This window comes from Oryzias latipes, chromosome 10 (genome assembly GCF_002234675.1).
Source record: "Oryzias latipes chromosome 10, ASM223467v1".
Classification (NCBI taxonomy): domain Eukaryota; kingdom Metazoa; phylum Chordata; class Actinopteri; order Beloniformes; family Adrianichthyidae; genus Oryzias; species Oryzias latipes.
In genome coordinates this window covers 3,698,846-3,723,572 of record NC_019868.2, presented here as the reverse complement: position 1 = coordinate 3,723,572, position 24,727 = coordinate 3,698,846, and the positions used below count along the sequence as shown (strand labels likewise).

The following is a 24,727-nucleotide window of genomic DNA, read 5'->3' as shown; positions in this document are numbered from 1 at the left end:
GATTTGACATTCATTCTAGTTTACCTGTTTGTTTGTTTGGACACAGATTTCATTTCCACTTGATGATCTGGAAGAAATCCAAGAATCTGGAAAACTTCACTGTTCAGTAGCAGGAATTTCTCTGTGAGTCACACTGGTGGAAGTTTTAGATAAAGATGTTCTGGATCCATTTGAGGTCAGTGAATCGGATCGTTCAAATGAACCAGTATTGAAAGTGAATCGAATCTGCAACCATACATATCAAATCGAATCATTGTTGAAAAGAACCATCATTTCTCACAGTAACTGGAGACCAAATGGATCCAGTCTGATTCCGATGAGTAAATCTCTGCAAAGCACAATGATCCCGCAAAAGATGAAGCTCTGTCACGAGTTCTGCCGTTTTCCACCTCTGGACTGATTCCTCTGGGTTCTGTTATCTTCCAGTCCGCAGCGGCAGAGCGGCAGAGCGGCGTGGCGCAGCGGAACGGCGCAGACGCGCAGGGTCAGGGAAACGCGTCGCTGCAGAAACGGATGTTTTCATCACGAGTTCCCGCGGACGCCGCACTCTGTCCTCCATTCCTCTGGACTCCGGGTGGAATCTGAAGCTCGACGGTTCTCGTGGGTCCACTCCACGCTGGTGGGTTTTGTCCCGTTCTCCAGACTTTTTGCGGTTTTCCTTCCACTTCTCTCGGTCTCTCGATCTCCTGGGGCTGCAGCTGGAACAAGCTCTGCTTGGTTTCCCTCGGTGTCTGCTCTCTGTTAGATTGTTTGTTAAACTTTTTGACGGGGTTTTCAGAACTTTAAACTCGATTGGGCGGAAAAGTTTCAGGTCCGGGCCGCAGCCCTGGTCTGAGTCTGCGCCTTGTTTATGAGGGAAAGGCGCGCTCCTCAGGGGTGCTGGTGGTTGTGGGGGTGTTCCTCTTTTTTTTCCTCAGAAGATGTTGAAACTTCCAGAAGCAGAAGTGTCTGTGATTGTCCAACACGTGAAGAAACGAGGCTGGTGTCAGATTGCGGCGTGGAGGACCTGATCTGCTCAGACCATCTCTGCTCTCGCCCTGCAGGGTCTGTCAACTCCTGAGCCAGCCATCTCCAGCCTGCTGCCATGTCCAGATACCTGAAGCATTTCAGCACGGTGGGGGACAAGCATCATACGGTGTGGGAGGATGAGGAGCTGCATGCAGTCAGCGAAGATCTGAGTCCAGCTTCAGGACTCTTCCCAACATCTCTGACCTTCAGGGAGGCTCTGAAGAGACTCTACGTCTCTGAGCGCTTCCAGGTAAGAGCGTCTGTCTGCAGGAAAGCTTCAGAGATCTGTCTGCTCTGGTCTGGCACTCCTGAGCTACACAGAATCTGTAAGGCAAAAGAAAACCTCTGTCTTTAGTTAGGAGAAACGCTCAGATGCAGAAAAAAGCTGCTCTGGCTGAGCAGGAAGTGAGCTGCAGACTCAGGTCCAGAATCAGAGATCAGCAGGTGACCTTGCTTGGCCTCGCCCATCGGGTAAGTGGTGACTGCAAAACTGTTAACCTCAACACCGCGACTCCTGCTGCTTCATCACCGCGGTGATCAAAAATCCCACTTCATGCTACTGCCCCTAACTATGTAGCCACAATGGGGGCCCCAAGTCTGGGTCTCCATGTGGAGACCCTTCCAGTCAGGATAAAGTACAGGGTTGGGTCCAGAACGGCGTCCGCTGTAAAAACTCTCTGCAAACCCACCTGTGCGAATCAGAGAAGGCGGAATCGCTGTGGCGACCCCTGCAGGGATATGCTGAAAGGGGAACAACAACAACCTTCAGTACAACCTGCATCAGACTTCCTGCAGGACATTGTTTGCATCATAGATGACTTGCAGAAATCTATTGTTCCAAATTACTTGCATTGGATTACTTTTTTCAGCAGATTAATTGAAGTCAATTAGATTATCCACATCTGGTTATTTGTTGATTCCCAGCAGTGGATTATTATGCAGATTACTTTCTGTAGTTTATCTGCACCAGATTACTTGCATATAACCACTCAATATATTTCCTGAAAATGATTACTGCAGTAGATTACATGTAACAGATTATCTTCAATCAGTAGATTAACTGTTTTAGACTATTTGAATCAGATCACCTGCAACAGATTACATGAATAGATTACCTGCACCTGATTGGATATAGTAGGTCAACTGCTGAAGATCACCTGCAGCAAAAACAAGCATTAGATAATTGATGCAGATTACCTTTAGTAGATCACCTGCAGTAGACTACACACATCAGATTACCTGCAGAACATTACCTTGAATTGATTACTGCAATACATTAGCGAAGGTACAATACTCTTTCTAGATTACGTGTAGTAGATTGTCTGCACCAGATACTTGGATTACATCACTTTGACCAGATTACCGTTGGTAGATTATTTACATTAGATTAACGGTAGTAAATTACCAACATCAGATTTCAAACAATCTGATGGGGAAAGCTGATCTTAAACCTAGTTCTTTTATGGTATTTGATGTGATTTTTCTAAAAATCTATTCTATTGCACATGAACACAGTGGACTACAGGCTGCCGCCAAACATTAAGAGAACTGCCTGAAAAAACTGCTGACTCGGGTCATTCCTGTCCGTCACTGCTTCTGTTCCTTCTGTTGTTTTCTTTATCAAGGGTCATGTGGGAACCAAAGGTTATGCTTTAAAAAAACACAAAACATCTGTTCCCATCCAGACTCAAGTCAATAAAAACTTTATAGACACCACAGAAACAGCAGCCTGGTGACATTTTATTTAGAAGGTCTATATCATGCTATTCTTAAACCTTTCTGAGAAAACTATATGTACCGTGTGTGTGTAATATGATCATATTACCGTCGGCACACTAAAGACTTTACTTACTTTTTTAATGAAATATAAGGACAATTTTAAAAAGTGCGTGTATGTGTTAGCCTGGGGGGGTGCTGGCAGCTCAGACTCTTCCTGGAAGCGGCTGTTCTCATTGATCTACGTCACAATGTGAGAACCTACTCCTAATTGTGGATTGGGAGGGGCTGGTGCTTTTTAGAGGAATGCTCATAAATGTTTGAACGGTTCAAAATATCACTTTGGGGTTGTTCATAGTGAGGAATGAACATTTGTGGCCACCTGCTGGCCACAAAGCGCAACTGCAAGTACAGATGGAATGAGGTTGTCAGGCTGTCTGTGTGTCTGCAGGTGGCTGTGGTGTGTTTGGTGATCCTGGACGCCTGCTTCGTTTTGGCTGAATTGCTCATTGACCTGTCCGTCATCAAGCTGGATCATGGCCACATTGCTCCTGAGGTGAACTTCCTTCTCACAGTGCAGGTGATTGAAAACCTCCACTAACTCGGGTTTATGGTGGTCAGGTATTCCACTATCTGAGCCTGGCCGTCCTCACCTTCTTCATGATGGAGCTGGCTGGAAAGCTGTTTGCTTTCCGCCTGGAGTTCTTCCACCACAAGTTTGAGATGTTTGATGGTCTGGTGGTGGTGGTGTCCTTCATCTTGGACATCGTCTTCATCTTTCACGAGGATGCCTTCGATGGGATGGGTCTCCTCATCTTGCTTCGACTCTGGAGAGTGGCCCGAATCATCAACGGTCAGTGGGACTCTCCGCAGACCTCCACGCAGAAAACATGGTTCCAGAGGAAGAGGTCCACCCTCTTCTTCTAAATGGAGCCTTCAGCCGGGTTGTGTTGCTGTTGTAGGGATCGTGGTGTCGGTGAAGAATCGGGCGGACCAGAGGATCCATAAGCTGAAAGAGAGCTACGACCACGTGGTTCAGAGAGTGACGGAGCTGCAGAAGAGCTGCGATGATCTGGTGATTTCTTTAATGTCCTTCCTTTCATCGTTTTGTACCAAATTTCCATCTTTGGAAAGAACCTTTCTTTATCGTGTGATGTGACTGCAGCTCTCTTTACTCTTAAAACAGACACAGGTAAATTGGGATTTTGTGAAACGTTTCAGATTTGCATGAAGATTAGAGGGAAGAATGTCGGCTTTGATAAACCCGTCCTCTCCAAAGTGGTTTTGAAGACACATAAAGAACTTTGGTTCTGCTGAGGATGTTCTTCACATGTCTGATCGTTCTCATTGGTGCAGAGAAGTCGCAGTTCTGGAAAATCACATGATGCTTCCATCTGAAACTCTGAACTTTCTGGATCTCTCCTGAGCTGTTCATTTAACCCTTGTGCTATCTTAGATGACCCCACCCTTACTTTGACGTGTTCTCCCTACCATGACAAAGGTGGATAAAGGTGGAAAGATTTCATGTAATCCATGGACACCAGTGAAGATCACAAATCATTGAAGAAAAAAGGTTCAGAGCACTGTCTAGTGGGTCTAGATGACCCAACTCCCAATGTTAAAGTGCCTAGGATAGCCCAAGGGTTACACTGAACTGCTGGTGTTTTCTGAAGCCACTATCCCTGCATGGACAGTAATCATCTTCATCGTAACTGCATTCTTGATGAAGAGCATGTGGCATCTGTGTTTCCATTGTGGTTCTGATTCTGCGGTTCTTTTCTGTCAGACTCAGGAGAACCACAGACTGAAGGCGATCCTGAAGGAAAACCAGATCGACTTCTAGCTCCTCGAGGACCTCAGCTCTGGATCCAGTCTCCGTCAGTCCTTTGCTCTTCTGGGATATTGTGTTTTTGTAGATAACGTGCTGATCCAGCTGTGGTGATCTGAACTTCCATCTCTCAGATTACCCGTTCACTATGTAGCATCTTCGGGGTGGTTCCTGTATCCGGGCAGAGCAGCTGCTGATGGGTCGATCAGCAACACCAGGACCAGAACCACAGCAAAGTTCGTTTTTTACAGAACCCCTCCATCATAAACCAGAACTGCCAAGATGGTCCAGATGTGCACGTGACTGTGAGTGTGCACGTGTCAGTCATCAGATCTTGTGTGGAGATGACATTTCGAAGGTCTGTTTAATGCACTCATCATGAAAGGCTTTTATTCTGAAAGTCTCCCCTTTTGGGTTTGTTTCATGAAGACAAATGAAGCAGGTGTTCTGGTTCTGGTTGGTTCTGCAGCCAGAAACTCATAGTACTGGTTTAAAATCAACGTTTGACCTTTTTGAACCCTGACTGCTTTTCTATCCTAGACTTCTGTCAGGTTTCAGCTGCTCTTTTCATTCACATTTTCTTTCCAATGTTGTTATGAGATCTACAGAAAACGTTCGTACTAGAGTCTGAAATGTTCTCTGTGGTCAGAAGAATCCAAATAAAATCCTGATATTTCAGGTCATGGTTTTGCCTTTCTTCTTCCGCTTCACATGTCATCATGAAGCTCTGGTAATGATCCTGATGTGCCAGACAGTGAGTGTAACCCTTGTGCTATCCCAGGCACTTTAACATTGGGAGTTGGGTCATCTAGACCAGGGGTCAGCAACCTGCGGCTCCGGAGCCGGATGCGGCTCTTTCACCCTTGTGCTGCGGCTCTAGGTGATTTTGTAAAATAACTGTCATGTTCTAAGATTTTTGTGGGAGCGGGCAGGAGGAAGGGGGCAGAGAGCAGCGAGAGCACGCGTGTCTCCGCTGTGAAGACGACCAGGGTCTGTTGTGGGATGGAAAGCTCTTCTAAAAAGACAGCCAGTGGCGATCTCGTGATCACATGAGCGCCCCCAAAAAAAGTAAAATTAATTAAATTTGCCTTAGGGCGCCCCTACTATCCTGTCAACTGTCTGCTATGATGACCGTATGTTGCGCTTTCTGTGTAGAACCCGTTGTAGGGGGGTTGCACGATGGGGAAACAACTTGGAGCTGCAAAGGATGTGAACAGGAAGCGAGGCGGGGGCGGGGCTTAGACTCACTGCTTGTGTTTCCAGACCCGCAACAAACTAATAGCTGCTTCTTAATAAAAATTAGTTGTCATCCATAAAATTAATTTACTTTATTGGGTTACTGGATTTGAAGAAAAAAAAAAAGAAAGGAGTCTGCATCAAAGCAAATTTGTTTTCATCATCCTACTCATGAACTATGGCGATATATAGCCAAAACCAGTGTTGCGGCTCCCTGTGGTTTCATTTCTTTCGGAAACGGATCCAAATGGCTCTTTGAGTGGTAAACGTTGCCGACCCCTGATCTAGACCCACTAGACAGTGCTCTGAACCTTTTTTCTTCAATGATTTGTGATCTTCACTGGTGTCTATGGATTACATGAAATCTTTCCACCTTTATCCACCTTTGTCATGGTAGGGAGAACACGTCAATGGAAGGGGGGGGGTCATCTAAGATAGCACAAGGGTTAAAGTGCTGTGCAGCTGCAGATGTGATCATGGAGAAATGATCTTCACTACAGGAACCTCCTCCTCCACACGGACCTCCCGTCTTCCATTATCCCAGTTTGGACTCGTTTCAAAGTCCAGTTGGATCTGACAGATCCTTTTCCACCTGCTTCAGCCACCTAACCACAGAATCTGCTGCCGATCTCAGGAACATCTCAGCAAGGAAGTTGGAAGGACCTCCTATTTTCTGCTCCCTGCTGGAGCAAACCCTGCACAAGTGAGGCTCGTCCTCCATGAAGGTGCTGCCTCACTTTTCTGGTTGTTGCATGGATGGAAACAAAGAGCCTCCATGTTTTAGTGTTTTATTGCAGCTAAAGCAAACTTCCACCTGAAACACATTTGACCTCAAGAGAGACATTTTATAAAGAGTGACTGAAAATCAAAAACCTTCAGAAGCAGCTGAACTTGATGAACGTGAGCAGAAGATGGAGTAAAAAAAAAAAAACCATTTGAGCTTTCTGCATTTAAAAACCAAATGGGACTGAAATGATGACAGTTTATTTGTGCGGTCACAGAAAATGATCTGACATAACTTTACAAATGATATTTCTTTAAAATGATCTGATACATGTTTAAAGTAAAGAACAACCACTTGTGTCGTAGAGATGAGAATACTGAAGCTCCAACATGAAGAGCTGCTCTGCAGAAAAGTCCTCCATGTGCTCCTGTCACACACGTGTGTGTGTGTGTGTGTGTGTGTAAAGCTGGAGGTCATCACGACCAGCCTCCTTTGCCGCCCTTCTTCTTTTTTGAAGCCTGCTTCTTGCGCGTGCCCCCAGAGGACGAAGGTTTCTGTTGTCGAGGGGGGACCACGCCAGCAGAGGGGGCGGCGGTTGACCCAGAGCTGGGTCTAGGGGACGTGGGGGGGCTGCTGGCAGTTTTACTGGCATCCCTGAGCAGAGAGAAGGAGACGTGAGTGATGAAGTTCCTGGATTTACATCCAGTTGTATTCAGCTGCAGTGTGTGAGTGTAGTTTGCTCACAGGTCTGCTAAAGCTCCTCCGGTTGCTCCCTGCGTGCCTTTCCCCACCTGCTCCTTCTTCTTGCCCTTCTTCCTGCCCCTGTAGTACGAGCGCTCCCTCATGGGGAGCCAGCGCTCGGGGTCGGGCGTCGCTTTGGGGTCATAATTCTTGGGAAGTTTTCCTGGAAAGAAGAGGGCGAGTCGGATTTAAAAGCTACGTGACTCCAGAAGAGCTTCATGTTTCATTTGATCAGGAATGTTGGCTCCATGTTCCTCTTCTCCAGACAGGTCATGTTAAATTCTGTTAGCATGGTAGTTCCTGCTCTACAGTCAGATCTCTGTGAAGCTTTCCAGTTCATGAAAACTGCTTTGTGCTTTCAGCACTGAGCAGAGCAGACTTACAGTTAACAACCAACAGGTTCATCGCGTCTGATTTGACATCTTCAGCCTTCTGGAGGCAGTATTGGTAAAGTCAGTGGATTTAAAGTTTTTTTGAAGTTTTAAAGGACTCTGGACAAAATTTAGGGTCCATTTCACCAAAGCTGGAAAGAATGCTAAGAACAAGACGTTAAATAGTATTAAAAAAAATAAAGTGGTTGACTCGACCGCATTAGTATATTTTACCCAGCAGTAAACTCACTCCTGGATACTTTGGTGCTAAAAGAGGTCAAAAATGTTCAGACCCATGTTTGAATGCTTTCCATATTAGCAGAAAAGGTTATTAAAATAAAAAAGGGAGGTACATCCAGGGCAAATTTGGTGCTTGTGGCACAAAATGCGCGATTTGTCTGGTTTATCAACCGCTGTGAACCAATATTTGAAGATCCCACACAGTGAACGGCTGCAGCTCCTCCCATACAGGAGAATCCTTTCATGTCATTGTAATCTACAAGCATCAACCACGTCTGCAGCTGAGCTGTGACTGCACGTTCCTCTGAGGCCTCCTGTGGTCACGTCTTACCGTGTTCTTCAAAGCTCCTCCTTCTAAACGTCTTTCAACACCAGTTGTGAATTTGGAGCAACTGAGACTGACGTGGAGCGTTCAAGAACACGCTGAACCTGGGTTTTTGCATGCGCTTTTAGCGCAGGGGCCTGTCGCTATCTGATGCTAGCACTGATACTAGGCGGCAGTTTAGCTCAGGCGGTAGAGAGGGTCGTCTAAGAACCGAAGGGTTGGTGGATCGATCCCCGCCCTCCCCGGGCCAGCCGAGCGTAATCTGGTAAATCATGCTCCAGGTTTCACAGCTCTGTTCCGATATACAGAAGATTTGGCACAACCTGCAGTTATTCGTTCTTTTTAGAACGGTTTGAACTTCCATGTTTTGGAAAGGAAGCTACCTTTACCTCCCAACGGAAGCAGAGTCCCCAACCTGGTTGGAGTTTTGTACAGAGACCCCAAAAACAGGCTTCAAAACTTGCATAGCGACAAGTGAACGTGACAGTTTTGAACCCAGAAGCCCAAACTGCGCAGTTATGCATGTTTACGCAGACCATTCATTGAAGGTGGTCGCTTGAAAAAAACCTTACACTGGATTTTTCTTTGTAGATTTGAATATGTGCAGATTTTAAGGCCCTGCAAGAAACTGATGAAGATGATGAACTTTTCTTCCTGAGCTACAGAAACAGCAGCTCTCACCTCTCTTTTTCTTCTTCTTCTTCTTGACCTCTGCTTGCCTGTAAACATGGACAACAGCAGCATGAGCTCCTTCTGCCGGGGGGCTGGCTCTGACAGAAGACGGCAGCGGACGGCGCAAAGCTCACCCCGGCTCTGTGGGGAGGTTTTCCCCAACCACTTTGGCGGCCTTCTTCCTCACGTAGGTGGCACCGTGCGAGTTCTCCAGCTCGTCCACGTCCACATTAAAGGACATTGCGTCTGCGGATGGCAGGTGTTTGCTGAAGCTGCAGGGCAGCGCTAAGGAAACAAACTGATGTTCCTACATGAACCAGCTTGCTTCAGGGCTGTCAATTAAGAGGGAGAAAAGGTTCCCTAAAATCAGGAGTACAGGTAGGAGGATACGCCTTGGCCTTGTCTGTGTCCACCAGAGAATATGCAGAGATGAGCTGTGCCAGTGTGTACACGTCCTTGGTGTTCTGTCTGTAGGAGCAAAGCTCTGGGTCAGTCTCACTGCACAAAGAGGGCCTTTAGTTTGCTGCCTTTGTGGTTCTGATACAACATGCTGGCTGCAGTCCTTTTAATTTGAGATGTGTGTCATACATGTGTCTGAGCAAGCACATGTGTGTGTTTGTTCATGCACACGTGTCTGCGTGCTCATATGTCTGCATGCAAATACATCTGTGCATGCACACATGTGCGCACACACGTATGACATGTACTGTGCATGTTGCAGACACAGACATGTGCATACGTCTGTGTACACTTTTAGATGTATGCACATGCGTTTTCTTGAGAACTTGCGCTCATATGCATACATCTGTGTATGTCTGTGCATGAGCTTGCGTCGGCGCATACATCCATGCGTGGGTTTATGTCTGTGCATGAGCTTAAGTCGGCGCATACATCCATGCGTGGGTTTATGTCTGTGCATGAGCTTGCGTCTGCGCATACATTCATCCGTGGGTATATGTCTGTGCATGAGCTTGCGTCTGCGCATACATCCATGCGTGGGTTTATGTCTGTGCATGAGCTTGCATCTGCGCATACATCAATGCGTGGGTTTATGTCTGTGCATGAGCTTGCGTCTGCGCATACATTCATGCGTGGGTTTATGTCTGTGCATGAGCTTGCGTCTGCGCATACATCCATGCGTGGGTTTATGTCTGTGCATGAGCTTGCGTCTGCGCATACATTCATGCGTGGGTTTATGTCTGTGCATGAGCTTGCGTCTGCGCATACATTCATGCGTGGGTTTATGTCTGTGCATGAGCTTGCGTCTGCGCATACATCCATGCGTGGGTTTATGTCTGTGCATGAGCTTGCGTCTGCGCATACATCCATGCGTGGGTTTATGTCTGTGCATGAGCTTGCGTCTGCGCATACATCCATGCGTGGGTTTATGTCTGTGCATGAGCTTGCGTCTGCGCATACATCCATGCGTGGGTTTATGTCTGTGCATGAGCTTGCGTCTGCGCATACATCCATGCGTGGGTTTATGTCTGTGCATGAGCTTGCGTCTGCGCATACATCCATGCGTGGGTTTATGTCTGTGCATGAGCTTGCGTCTGCGCATACATCCATGCGTGGGTTTATGTCTGTGCATGAGCTTGCGTCTGCGCATACATCCATGTGTGGGTTTATGTCTGTGCATGAGCTTGCGTCTGCGCATACATCCATGCGTGGGTTTATGTCTGTGCATGAGCTTGCGTGTGTTCATGTCTGAGTCCGCTTTGACACAGTCTTACTTCCACAGCTGCTCCAGGTCACTGACGGCCTCTTTCTTTCGGCCATATTTCAGTTTGAAGTTGGCTGCTTCTCGCACAAGCGCCAGGTGTGCTGCAGATCCAGGCTGTGGAGGAACAGGTCAAGCGGAGAACAGGGATGGTTGTAATGCCTGCAGTGGTTCTCCTAATTATCTACTAAAGCAACAGTAAACAGCTGGAGGAGATGGAAAGGCGTAAACCAGGACACACCTGTTCTGCCTGGTAGTACTCTATGGCCTGCTTGAAGACATCGATGGCGCCGTCAATGTCCTCCTCATGGGAGTACATGGTCACCAGAGCAGAAACCTGCAGACATCAGAGGGTTCAGAAGCTGGCCGGAGGTCTGCGGCAGACTCACGGTTGCTCACACACTCACCATCCCGGCTTTGTGCTGATACTCCTCAATGGAGCGCAGGACGTCACAGGCTTTGGTCACATGTCCTGAAAAGCAGAGAGAGGAAGGAGCTTGGTCCACACGACTCAGTCGAACTGTTGGCTTTAATGGGGGGGGGGTCTCAAACCTTGAACCAAATACAGCTGGGCCATGGTGAGTTTGATCGCTGAGGCGCTTTCTGGGTTCTGGTCGAGAAAATGCTGGAAAACAAGTAAATCCAGATTGAATGACTGAACTCATCAGGACTCGTGTCCATTTGGGTTTTTTCCTTCATTAATGTGAACTTTGTCTTTACATCTGAATTGTTCTTGTTAGCAGAGGCTTCTGTAGTTTCCAACCATTAGTTTGCAGTTCTGTCAGTTTTTATTCTATTCATCAGTAACTGCTGTGGAAATAAAACGACTGCAGTGGATCTCTGCAGAGACAGGATTATGCCCATCTCAGAAGGGCTTCTTGGAGCAGGACGGGTCTGACTGACGTTCCTCTGACGTGGAGAGGGTGGGGGGGTGCTGTATGTTCACCTGCAGCAGCTCAATGGCCCTGCCGTGCTGCTTCTCTCTGCACAGCTGGGCGGCCTGGATGAGGACCGGCAGTGGGTGACTCGGGTTCTGGGACTGCAGGCTTGAGGACAGCTTCCTGCACTGGTCGGCCTGAGGACACAGGCGTTTACAGATGTGTTCAGGGGAGCCACAACAGCAGCAGAATTGAAGAAAATACCAACTGAGACATCCGTACCTGGTTGGTGTACATTGCCAGCAGCGCCTTGTTGAAGTCGATGGCCTGCAGCTGCTTTTTGGCCAGCTTGTACTCCACACCTTCAGCACTGGTGAGCTTCACCTTCCTTTTGGAGTCAAACACGTTCTGGTCCTGAGGACACAGGTGTTCCACCAGGTGAGACTTCTGTTTTCCCAACCTGCAGCAGTTTCTACTTTCCTAAATTCAACATGGCAGCTTCCACAGACGGAAGCCGTGAACACGCGTGTGCACAGACAGCTCTGATGCAGGAGCATCCATCACGATGATGATGAGACTGCGCTTACCTTGTTGATGGTGATGATGTTGTTGGCCGTCACAGCCAGCAGCCCAACATCCGACGGCCTGAAATCACAGGAGATCCCCGTCAGTCCGTCAACATCAAGACAAACGAAGAACGAGCCTCCGGAAGCCAGACTTACTTGAGTTTGATGACCTGGTTGTAAAGCTGCAGCGCCTCCTCTGTCCGGCCCTGTAACTGCATGACGTAAGCCATCTGAGAGTGAATGACCGCCAGTTCGGACTCGACGTCCTCCTCCGTCATGTCCTGAAACGATTCACGAGAAGAACATTTTTCCTCCCAGCATGAGGACCATGACCCATGGAAGACTACAGCTTCAAGATGAAGAACAGCAAAAGGCTCAGAGAAAAGACGACCACACTTAAGCATAAAAACAGAGGTACTCACAGAATCCTCTGCCAGCGAGGCCCTGCACAGCTCTGCAAAGAAAAGCTACGTCAATCACCAAAGTCTCCGTTTCTGTCAGAGCAGATGAACTCAAACTGACCTTCTGCTTGCTGCAGTTTGCTGAGGGCTTCGGTCAGCTGTCCCTGACCAATCAGAGCACAGGCAGCATTGTAGCAGAGCTCGTAGGTCACCTCAGACAGACCCAGATCTTCCTGTGAGCAGCACAAGGGGGTTAGCATCACTACATCTCCCCAAAGCCAAAACACACAGACGACAGGTTACCATGGGCGTCTGCTCCCACTGACTCATGGCTGCCACCACAGCAGACAGGTTGGTCTTCCTCTCCTCCTCATACTCGTCCTGAGAGTTCCGGATCAGATCCGTGTACACAGACCTGCACTCCGAGTAACGCTCCATCCGGTACAACTGCACACAGAGCAGCAACATCAGGTGCAGCACGGCAGAAGAAACGCATCTGAGCTGAAAGGACCGATCACCAGGAATCACAGCAGCCGAATCAAACCAGCTACACAAAAACACAAATCGTGACAAACGCCAGCCTCACCACTTGACCATAAAGTTCCTTCAGCTTGTCGGTCTGCTCAGGAGCGCTCTCTATGGTCTTCAGGGAGCTCTCCACCCGGTTGAGGCGGTACTCGCAGTACGCCTTCTCAAACACCACATCACTGAGGAGAAGAACAGACATCTCCTGAGAACGGAAACCTCAGTCTTCTGCGTCTGACAGAAGAACCATTATTTGTTTGAGTCTGCGCTGCTAAAGATCAGCCTGAAAGTCTCATCAGTCTGGATTCCATCACCTGAACTAAGAGCTGCAGCGACAGAAATACATTCTGAAGAAAAACATGTTCTTTTTGATCACTGGAAGAGTCTATTGTCCAGAAACAGAGGTGGGCACTGGGGGAAGGGGCCTGCAGATCATTGACTGTACAAGAGAACTGGACCGACTGAGTGTGATCCCATCCATAAAAAATGACTAACTGCTGGTTCCAACTGTATGAAGTCGATTCAGTCTCCATTTTTTTCATGGTACGGACGCCGCCATGTTGGCGCCAGACATCAGTGACAGGGGATTGATCCGTGTTGGTTTGAGTCAGCGCTTCTGCGTCAACCACACTCACCAATCAGAAGTGAGCTTGATGAAAGGTCACGCCCCTTTCACTTGAAAACGGGCTCAGGGGAGTCAGTCAAATGTTTCGATCCCCTACTTTTATTCAGGCACCTGGGGCCTGTTTCAGAAAGGAGGTTCAACCAACTCTGAGGTTAAACTTGAACTCTGAGTTGGTCAATCGAGAGATTAACATCTCTGAGTTTTCTGTTTCAGAGAAGCTGATCGGAGTTAGGTCAATCAACTCTGAGTGGACTGATTCGGAAGAAGCCATTATCAATGGAGCGCAGATATTACGAGTCACCATGGCAACCGTGGAAAAAAAGAGGTCTGCGTATTTTTCTCCAGCTGAACTTGACGTGCTGCTGCAGAGTTACAGTGAATATGAGCACATATTCCAGAAGAAAAGCAACACCGCTGCATCTGCAAAACAGAGACAGTTAGCGTGGAAAACATAGCTGCTCAAGTTAATGCGCAAGTTTGCATTTAAATCATTGTTATAAAATATTGGCTGTAATAACTTTTTAAATAGCGTAAGGTGTGAAATAAAAAATGGCGATATTAAGGTGTACTTTTGAAGTGTTATTCCTGGTGTAATTGCATGAAATGCTGCATAGTGTACAGAACCAAGAACCAATGGGGGGGGGAATGCATTTAACGTCGGTAATGTTTAGAGGGCTTTTTTTGTTAACCTTCCCCTCTTGCAAACGTTGGTCAGTTTAATATTAATACATGCAATTGTGTTTTTAAAAGTGAACTTTTGTCTACCCTTGTATTGATCAAGTGGTATAGGTTTATACGGGATTAAGAAAGTAAGCAGTGCTAGCAAATTGTGTTTCCAAAAAGTAATTGTTACATTAATCTAATTCAATATCCCTGATTTAATTTTCACGTAGATGCAATCCTGCAGGAATTAAAAGATCATGGCAGCAGCTAAAAATGAAGTATAAAAACATAATTCAAGCAGGTAAAATGTGAGCATGTCATGGATGTAGGCTTTGTTGACAATATTTGACATATGAAACATCTACATAGCAATAGATATCTAATGTTGTTTTCATTGTATATATGTAATTGATTGCAACGAAAAACGGTAACGCTCAAACAAAAACGTATGGGGAAATGACAAAAAATCAAGTCTAGGTCTCAAAATCCTCGCACGACGTAAATGTAATTCTCTACGAATTAATGCAGCCTCCTCGTCCTCCTAAAAAAGGACAAGCCATTCTTGTCACTTAGACCGTCTCTGTGTGACGGAAAATTGGGCAATGAAGGTTAAAGCGAAAAATACCGCTTCGTCTTTAAAAAGGGGAGGGGACCGGCAGAAACCTTGAGTTTAGAGAATAAAACCTGCTCCCGACCAGGTTAGGTTCACAGCATAAGTAACCATGGACACTGACTCAGAGTATAAGTTACCTCTCTTTCAGAAACAGGTTTGACTTTCTCTGTTTACTCTGGTTTAAAAACCTCCCATTCTGAAACGGAAAACCCAGGGTTTCCCTGTTTTCAGGGTTAACGCACTCAGAGTTTACACTTAACCTCCTTTCTGAAACAGGCCCCTGGTTGTTCAGTTTATAACGTAAACAACAGAAAAAATATGGAGAAAAAACCAAAAAAAAGTCTGCCGATGATCAAGAAAATGTTTTTAAAAAAAAGTATCAGAGTGAAAATAGTTATTCGGACAAATAAATGAGTAACAGCTGTTGATATCTCTATAGAAGTCTATGGAATTTTGGTTTTTTGGAACCAGCCGCTACTTCCTGTTTGGAACGCCAGGGAGGAGGAGTCACTCAGTCCATTTCTCACATACAGTCAATTAATACATACATTCAATACATTTAAACACATTTTTCTCAGCAAAGATTGTTCACACGGAGTGCATTATGGTCTATATTCACCAATCTAGTGAGCACTGATGCCCACTGGTTTTTCACAGAGACTTCTGGGAAATTTCTAGGCCACTCGATATTTGAATTGTAGATTCGGACAGCACTACGAAATGGCGAATGCATGTAGTGACTCACTACTCAGGAATTTGGCCATAGCTAAGGTCGTTGGAGCCGATTGGTTAATTACATCTAATCCTAATATCATTCACTCCAATTCTCCTACTGCAGACTGTGATCAGGTGACTCACAAACATGAGGGGAGCGGAGGAGGAAGCGTGTCAGATGAGGAAAACGCCAACCTGCAGGGCCACTAAACACTGTGACACCCACCCCCCCACTCTGAGCGTAAACCATCTGTTTTCTGAGCTCGTCAAACCCCGTTCTGCAGACGTAACCATGCAAACATTTGCATATGATCACAGATCAACAGGACAGATGATTGTGAACGTCAATGTCTTCAATGAATCTGTTGATTAAAGATGCAGACAGAACTTAGAAGATGCAGGAGTGGAAGGAAAAAAATACTTTCTATCTATATGCTATACGATCAGCCAGGTAACGGTGTTTCTCTTGACCCTCAGCCTTCTCTGTGTGTGGACGTTCCCATAAGGAGCTCCATCCTGTGCTGAAATAAAACAGCCTCCAACATAAGCATGTCCCTTTTCCAACAACAAAAGATGAAAGCAGTCCAAACTCTTGTCTGGATCAGTGATGCCGGATCACGTCTGACTGCTCTGCTGACGGGTTGCAGTACAGACTATTTCCAGCTGAATGCGCATGCGTGTGGCTGAACAGCGTCCAGGTGAGGACATGTACCTGCCCAGCACTTTGGAGTGCGTGTTCATCACGTTCAGCGCCTCCTTGAAGCTCCCGCTCTGGACCAGGCAGACCACCTTGCAGTGCAGGGCCGTGACGTCATCTCTGGTCTCCTGCAGAACTGCAAACAGTATCACACCTGAGTCAGTGAGTGAGTCAGTGAGGTGACGGCGCCACCAGCCGGCTGACCCGGGCTAGCGCCAGCTTAGGGACACGTCAGACTAGATCAGAACCGGCTACAGTTCGGAGCGAACTTAGTGATGGGTGTTAAACAGAAACAATGAGGAGCAGGAGGACGGTTCCTGCTAAACGCGGAACCTGTTCAGGACTTAGGTCGTTGCTTCATTTGACCGAAAGCGAAGCAGTTCACTTAGCCACATGCTAACAGCTAACCCGGCGCGCGGCGTCCAGACCGACACACAAACACGCACTTTTACTGAGAGCCTTTAGGGCGCGGGTGTAGTCTCCGTTCTGCCCGCAGCGGTTCACTTCGGTCCACAGAGAGGCCACAGAGGGGCCCCCGCTCGCCATGATGATGAATGGACGACTACCGGAAGACTGAGCGTTCACTTCCGGGTTAAAGCCTATGGTCAAAATAAAGTTCCTTTTTGAAGCTTTTATTGTGTAAATCCTGACAAATAATCATACTTTGAACTTTGTGTTTGTTAGAAGTTTATGCATAACAAAAATTAAGCTCCCTAAAAAATAAAAAGCGCTTTCAAGCTTTTAAACCTGCACTTTTTGTATTGCGTTTGTGTTTTTTTTAATTGATTTGACCATGAGTCCATGAATGAACAAAAAATTGAAGGAATGAATGAATGAACGAACGACTGAAAGAAAAAAATTTTCTTTGGTCAAGTAACTTTTTTCTTTTCAGTTATGTCTGTTCAAAGCCTCAAGGGTAACTCCTGCAATTTCACGTGAAATGGGAATTTTCTAATCAGATTGCAACCACAGTAGTCGCACAGTTACACCATCTTTTGATTCTTATGCAGTTTTCTTACATCACTTTTTAAAGATATTCTGACTGTCTGATAAACACTGCATGTTTTTTGCTTTTCTTTATTTGCACTTTTATAGTTGTTAAAAAGATGAGCTGTTTCATGTTTTGTAATGACGGGAAGAGTTTCAGAAAAACAGACAGCTGCAGGCAGGACTTCATTTCTGTTTGGCACAGCTGGTTCTTGCTAGGCTTCAGTCTGGGTTTAAACTTCAATCCTCATGTTCATCAAATGCTCAACGACAAAAAGTACTCATGCTACATGACTGTTTTTACGCTGTTTGCTTACTGATGTTCACTATGAGACCTACTATACATTACAGACAACATAAAGAACACTGTGGAGAATGTGTTGTTTCAAGTTGACTTGTGACTCAGTTCTTCTGGATATAGAGGGATCACATCTCATTAAGCAAGAGGTCAAAATGTTATCAGCCAGCTAGCAGACACTGCTACATTTACTGAGACTGTAGATGAAATTTCCATGGTTGTATATACAGTTGATACTGTTTCTGGGGCATACATATGAAATTAATAAATCAATCAATCAAACTTTATTTATAAAGCACTCTTCATATAAAAGTATAACACAAAGTGCTTTACATTTAAACAAAACAAATAATATAAAAACAAGCATGAAAATTACACTAAACAAGCCCAAAAATAAGTAAATAAAGATAAAAATGGGGACCCCCTCCCCGTACCTACACAACCCCCCCAGTTCTTTCACATCTCCCACCCCCTCACTGATGGGGAAAGACAATGAGAAATAAGAAATAGGCTTAGCACCAAAACAAGATGTTGGAAACGCTAATAAATTGGAACCTCCCTCTCTGTGAACAGCCGCATGACCAGCCAAATGCAGCCTCACAGGTGGGGGCCGCTCCACCACAGCTAAGCAGTGATGCAGGTTCCCATCTAGAGCTGCAGTGGCTGAACAGCAGCCGACCCAGAAGGAGAGGTCCCAACTGAAACGTCAGCTCCAAAGGAATCATGTCCTCAGGAAAGCTACTGTTAGGATTTGTTTTTCTATACCACAAAAGATAAAACTTATTTTAGACATGCAAAAAATTACAAAAATGCAAATCACAATTAAAATGTTACAGGGACCTGTAAATGTTGGGTAGAATTATTGTACACTAACTTGGAAATGACCTAGAGTGTTTGCTCTGCCAAGTCATTAAAAATCCAAACTTTGGTTATAAAATGTATTAATCAGGGGATATTTCACTATTTTTGGGATAAAAAAGTCAGAAAAGTTCCTATTGTTAAACCTTTTAAAAATGTTGGTCCTTAAGCAGCAGATGTTGACTGTTCTAAGGAACCTTTTTAAAAACTGTAACATGGTTCAAATGATCTTCTAAAAGTCTGCACGACTTTTGGTTTGGTGTTTACAAGTTATTGTTAGTATTCTTTTTAAAATAGATGACATACATTTATGTGTGCTGAGGTGGAGCGGTCGACCTCTGATCAGAGGTTTGCAACGTCACGTGTACCTGACATAGAATTGCTTCTGGTGTTTATAGGTTGGCCCCAGTGAAGGGCTGTAGAGCCGCCATCAGTATATTGATGCACGTGTGTGAATGGGACTTACACTTACTAAATCTTTCTCCAAAAAACACTGCAAGAAAAGAAAAACTTTTTAAGGTGAACTTCCACAAAAACCCAACAAGTTATTTATCAAATTCTCTCTGACAGACGTTCTAGATTTAACTTTGAGGTCAACAGTTTCTTTGGTGATATAGAAATGGAGTCTACAGATCATCCCCCTTTTACCTATATTTATAATGAACTTTAAGGGAGGATGTGCACTGCTGGCTTTTAAATGGTCTAAAATAGATGTCATAATTTATACTAGGACATCTATGCTAAAGTCCATAACCTGCTTTTAACCAAAAATAATAATTTTTAGCAAATGTAGGAAATTAAAAACACATTTTAATTCATTTTTAAAGATTGATATACCATTTCATGTATGTAATTACAATTGTGAAAAATATTTATGCATTGAGACTCAAAAATATGTTTTAATAGCTAAGACTGTTGATGCTTTAGCCTTGGACATTATTAGTTTGTTTTTATTGTCACTATTTCTGTTTCTTTTTTTCATGTTACTCGTAATTATTATAATAACAGTTATAATATTGTAATAGTGCAATTTGCTATTTTCCATTTATAATTCAGTAACAATTCTATCTGATGTTTGTTTAAAAAATATCGGTTCACCTCTCTTTTTAAAATTCAGTTATATATGTTTGTACTTAAAGAATGTATATGAATTCCGACATTTTCATTGGTCCGTGAAGTCAACGTCGTCCTTTGCGGAGTAGGAGGAGCTACAGCCCTGCGTCGGGGCTGCGTGAGCGTGCGTGACCAGGCTTTGTCCGGGAGAAATGGCTGGCATTAAAGGTAAGTGGCGTCCGTCTGGGTCTCCGGTCAGGGAGCCCGGTGGGTCCGGTTCGGGGGAGGCAGCAGGGCGGGGATGTGCGCGTGGAGGCCGCCGCGGACACCGGAGCCGCCAGCCAGGGGCCGGGCGGCTGCCGTGCCGCTCCGTCCCGCCGCAGCTCCTCTGCGGGCGGAATGAGCGGCTATCGCGGAGAGCGTCCGTTCTAAGACGCTCAGCTCCGTTTGTTCGGACAGAGAGCAGCGCTGACGCTACCGCGCCGCCGCGCCGCGCAGATTAAAGCACTAATGACAAGACTAGCTGATGCACGTGAGACCCGCTGACTGTCACGTGACCAGCTGGTGCTGATGCTGATCCTTGCTTCACCCCACCCCCTCTTGTCTTGCAGCTCTCATCAGCCTGTCGTTCGGGGGGGCCGTGGGCCTCATGTTCCTCATGCTCGGATGCGCCCTCCCGGTTTACAAGTGAGTACCCCCCCCCCCCCCCATGCCGCCCTTTTACCACGTGACCCCGATGAACCCAGAAAGTCAGACTTGGGGTTTAGACTCGACCTGAAGGACAAAGCTGAGCTCAAAAACACGTAGCAGGAGGGAAGGGGGTGGGGGTGGGGGGCTGCAGGACGCTCAGGCTGTGGGACAGTGAACACGTTTTTCTATCAGCGTGTCACAGGTTTGAGTCCCAGCTCAAACTGGTTCTTTTTAAACAAAACCTTTAGAGTTTCATCATCAGAATCATCAAATCATTCAAAGTTTGGAATCAAAAACATCAAAGACATATTTGCACAGAGTTGAAAAACTTCTGAAACTCCAGACCTTTCAGAACCGGACATTGGTCTGGCGCTGGTGTTTGTAAAGTTCCTTAGGTCATGGGAGAGACTCAGGAAGGTGGAGCTTAAAGTGGTTTGCCATCCGCTCCCTCCAGCGGTGTTTGACTTCCCTGAAAATCTGCTCAGAAAGATGCAGAAACGGGTCAGAATCCATGAGAACTCCCAGATCTGGACTGGGTCTGTCAGTCACAAAGCTGCCGTTGAAGCTGGAGAATGTGGTGAGGCGGCCACGTTTCTTCATGAAGCTGCTGTTAGTGAGGATCGTTAGGAACCAACCGCTTCTCCTTTCCTCTTTCCATCATCGGCTGGCAGGGCTGTAAAGAGTATCCGAGTACTCGGATACTCACAATCTGTTCCCAAAAATACGAGTATGAATGTTTGTGACGTCTGAGATCAGTGATTCGCAGAATTTAGTATATAAATCTAGTAGAGTGCAATAAAAATACACCTCAGACAATGTATGGCTCTACGTGGACCATCGCTCTAAAATAGGGAATATTGTTGGATTTAAAGTACGTAAACTAAACAAAGCACAAAGTAAAGTGTCGGTGAAGTTTCTCATTTTTAAAGTAAAACTTTAGTGTTTTTTGCAGATAAAAAGAGTGAAGTTCAGTTTCCTAAAATAAGTTTAAAAAATGTTTTAAATACATTGAAGAATCAATAGATTAGAATAAAAAATAAAGTAAAAAAAGATGAGAATGAATTTAGCAATATTTCAAAAATCTGCTTGAAATAGAAAAACTGCAGAACATTTTCAGGATTTGTTGTTAAATGATCCAAAGCAACCAGGATGTTTGTTTTGTTTCCTGCTGAAGTTAACAGAAAACTGTTGAGTGGGACATTGTTTAAAGTAGTAAATATACATAAATTCTTTCTGTTATTATGTTGATTCTTATCTTCTGTTCTAAATAAAGGTATAACTATTGTACAAATTATTTGATTTGATTTAGATTTTTTTTCGTTTGGAATGCTTTATTTCAAGCAATCATGTAAGGGTTAATGGCCTTCGAAGTGTGCGTTATTACTTTTTAACGCACGGCGTGGAAGCCTGAACCGTCCGACGCAAAGTGTGTTAAAAAGTAGTAACCGCACACTTCGAAGGCCATTAACCCGCTTATACCATGGTCATATTAACCAGGTTTTAGTCCTTAATTCTTGTTTTTTTTCCGATTTGGATCGCTTTTCTATCAAACAGCGGACTATATGTTACGTGATGCGCTGCATCACGTAACATATAGTCCACGTCGCGCCACACCACCACTGCAGTCAATATTCAGCGATATATATATGCTGATCGTCCCGATGGGTTGAATAAAGCATCAGTTCAGACAGAAAGTTCATCTCTTACCGCTTGTTTTTGTCCAGATGATGAAGCTAAAGGTTGTTTTAAAGAAGCAGTGATACAAAAGATTTAAGCTAGCTGACCGGAACTTCTTTTTTTCACCGTGCGGTTATCAGGTTTTAATGCATACCCAGCAGCCAATCAGAATCAAGTTTTCAACCAGACCATGGTATAAAGCAAGAATAATTTACAAAACAACAATCACCAGTTATACATTCATACAAATACGTATCAGACTTAGGATAATTAAACATTAAAGTAAAGATTGCTTGAGAGGGAGTGGAAGGAGGCATATCTATATAATCCCAGCCCTATTTTAATGTTCGTGTATCTAGTATGCATATTGAAACACAGACATATTTAGAGGAAATAGTAAGGATTATGGTTTGATTTGTGAATCGTTGATCTTGATTCATGAATTAGATTAGTTTGCCACCCAACTATTGAGCCACAGCCGTAGTTGATGCTGCTGTTCTCCTGTCTTTGCAGCAAATACTGGCCCTTGTTCCTGCTCTTCTTCTACATCCTGTCCCCCATCCCTTACTGCATCGCCCGGAGGATAGTGGATGACACGGACTCGGCCAGTAACGCCTGCAAAGAGCTGGCCATCTTCCTCACAACAGGCATCGTCATCTCAGCATTCGGCCTGCCCGTTGTCTTTGCGCGGGCTGAAGTCGTAAGTTTCTGGATTCTTCCGGAGCCTCTCTGCTTGAAGGTGCTGCTGTAGGACCGTCATGGCGTCTGCAGCCGTCTGCGCAGCTCTGCAGCAGAAGAATGCAGCTCTCGGGTTCAACTGCAGTGTCTCTGCTTGGTGTCAGCGCAGACCTGTCATACACTTTATGTAGAAATGTGTGCAGATTAGGGGAGATGAAGTCATTCTATACAGGAGACACAGCACAGGGGAGATTGATTGACAGATTAAACAGCCAATCAGAATGCGGAACCAGCGAAACTGTGAAAGGTGAACCACGCTGTACCGTCAATGGATTACAAACTCCCCAAAATCAAAATCTTAATCCAGATTCCTTTAGTTAACAGATTCTTTAAGTGTTAAGTATTGTTTGAATTGTTTCTTTGTTTAATCGTTTGTTTTGATCGACGTGTGAAATGTGTGCAGGCTGTGATGATCAGACTGAAGTCGATCTGTGTTTGAGTCCACACACTGACCCGCCTTCGTCCTCAGTTACTGCCGCTGCTTCAAAGCCATCAGTTGAGCTTGGTTGTGGTTGCAGATCGCCTGGGGGGCGTGCGCGCTGGTGCTGACGGGGAACGTGGTCATCTTCGGGACCATCCTGGGCTTCTTCTTGGTGTTCGGCTCCAACGACGACTTCAGCTGGCAGCAGTGGTGAAGGCCGGCGCCGCGGCGTCTGAACTGTCTGTCTGAAACCCCCCAGTATTATTTTGGTACTGCTGCTGCTGTTCTTATTTATTTGATGGCCTCTCATTCATAGACCTGCAACCAACCAGTGCAATACTAAGTTATTAATACTGTTTAATCAAAGCGCCCCCTCCCTCAGCTGCTCCCTTCATGACTGTTACACGTGCGCATCCTGTCCGGATCAGACCGTCCTGAGTCTGAGCCCTTCATCCACATAATCCTGAGAGGCTGGAATGCAGGAGGTTTAGTGTGACCTCTGACCTCCTGCACATTCTAACTGATTCTGTCTCTTAAAGTACTACTGATCTAAAATGCCTTCATGAAAGGTCAGACGATTTTCCAGATGAATGCAGGTTTGCTGGTGTTACAAAGATCCAAACAGCTGAATGCTGTTATTGTTTTTTAACAGCTTCTGTTTTTCAGTTCAGCCACATGAGATCCTCAGATTATAATCTGATTATTCGCTGTGAAAGGGGTCTGAGACGTTTTCGTCCTGAAGCATGTGAACCTGCTTCCTGTTTGAAACGCTGAACAGGAGGACATGAAGCTGCAGCTCCGGAACCGCCCTGAGGACGCTTCAGGTCTTCAGGTGTGAAGTGGGCGGGCCCAGAGCTGCTGGGGCCGAGCCTCTTTGTGTGCTGAGAGACGAGTCCACGTTCTGTTTCCTTCCTCTGTCTTCAGGGGACTCATTTTAATCTGGAACTGGGTACACGTGTTTATGATTCAGCGTGACTCCATTGGGTCTCCATTTACCCTTCAAATGTCAGTTTACCATATTTTCTGAACTCTGGGGTGCACCGGATTCTAAGACCCACCGTCATTTTAGAAGGAAAAAGAGAGATTTGAAGTGCGCCTTATAGTGTGGAAAATGCAGTAAATCCAGTTTCTTTGCTTGTGCAAAACATTAGTGCTGTAAACTGAACAGAGGAGGAGAGTTAATCAACGAGGTTCTCACATTGGAAACTACCTGAGAAGAAAGTCATCAATATTTCATTTTCTAAATAAAGATGGAATCGATTTTGATTTTATTGGGGGGGCAAAAACGCGCTCTTTTTATGAAACGTCTGTGCTGCAGGTGTCTGTGTCAAAGTGGGGGGGCAGCAGAGGAGGGGCATTAAAGACTCCCCCTAATCTGGAATGAAACCATCAGGGCTTTCTGACATGACAGAGATGCTGGGATGGAGACGTCTCACTCCCATGGCGTTCTGCATGAACACTGAGGTGGGGGCTGATGATGGCGAGCCCCCGTGTCACAGGGTAACAGGAGTCTGTCTGACTCCATCCACTTCAGGCTTGGCTGTTGTTCCCGCTTCCATGTTTGTTTCTGTTAGGTCCAGTGACAGCAGTGTTGTGTTATATTCCTTTATGCAGTTGGAGGTTTTGTGTTGATGTTTTGTGTTTTTTTCTACAAGTTTTGTCAGAAGAGTGGAGGTCAGCATCAGTTTCTTTTTTTTTTAATAAACTCCATTTTGAACAGAAGCTGCTTTGACTCATCTTTT

At 45.5% G+C, this 24,727-nt stretch overlaps 3 protein-coding genes across 5 annotated transcripts; 2 read left to right on the top strand and 1 right to left on the bottom strand.

Moving 5' to 3' along the window:
- The first annotated feature begins 426 nt into the window (after positions 1-426).
- hvcn1 (hydrogen voltage gated channel 1) lies at positions 427-5,235 on the top strand. 3 transcript variants are annotated; one of them, XM_011493345.2, is made up of 7 exons: positions 427-619; positions 1,044-1,258; positions 3,176-3,280; positions 3,346-3,577; positions 3,687-3,799; positions 4,511-4,601; positions 4,687-5,235. In XM_011493345.2, the coding sequence occupies exons 2-6, from the start codon at positions 1,085-1,087 to the stop codon at positions 4,565-4,567; spliced, it is 681 nt and encodes a 226-aa protein (XP_011491647.1). In that variant the 5' UTR covers positions 427-619; positions 1,044-1,084; the 3' UTR covers positions 4,568-4,601; positions 4,687-5,235. The 3 variants fall into 3 exon arrangements, with proteins under 3 accessions (XP_011491647.1, XP_011491645.1, XP_011491646.1); XM_011493343.2 differs by having other exon boundaries at positions 4,511-5,235; XM_011493344.3 differs by having other exon boundaries at positions 451-624; positions 4,511-5,235.
- A 1,327-nt stretch (positions 5,236-6,562) lies between these two features.
- On the bottom strand, positions 6,563-16,858 carry srp72 (signal recognition particle 72). Its single transcript, XM_004084978.4, has 19 exons — positions 16,710-16,858; positions 16,279-16,399; positions 13,013-13,133; positions 12,730-12,873; positions 12,548-12,659; positions 12,448-12,479; positions 12,182-12,306; positions 12,047-12,104; positions 11,742-11,873; positions 11,528-11,656; positions 11,134-11,206; positions 10,989-11,053; positions 10,823-10,918; positions 10,595-10,698; positions 9,252-9,329; positions 8,996-9,133; positions 8,871-8,908; positions 7,257-7,416; positions 6,563-7,166 (listed from the first exon to the last, which is right to left on the bottom strand). The coding sequence occupies exons 1-19, from the start codon at positions 16,807-16,809 to the stop codon at positions 6,989-6,991; spliced, it is 2,004 nt and encodes a 667-aa protein (XP_004085026.1). The 5' UTR covers positions 16,810-16,858; the 3' UTR covers positions 6,563-6,988.
- Positions 16,859-19,576: 2,718 nt separating this feature from the next.
- leprotl1 (leptin receptor overlapping transcript like 1) lies at positions 19,577-24,707 on the top strand. The gene is made up of 4 exons (XM_023959532.1): positions 19,577-19,687; positions 20,071-20,146; positions 22,340-22,526; positions 23,083-24,707. Exons 1-4 carry the CDS (start codon positions 19,672-19,674, stop codon positions 23,197-23,199), a joined length of 396 nt encoding a protein of 131 aa, XP_023815300.1. The 5' UTR covers positions 19,577-19,671; the 3' UTR covers positions 23,200-24,707.
- The last annotated feature ends 20 nt before the right edge of the window (positions 24,708-24,727 follow it).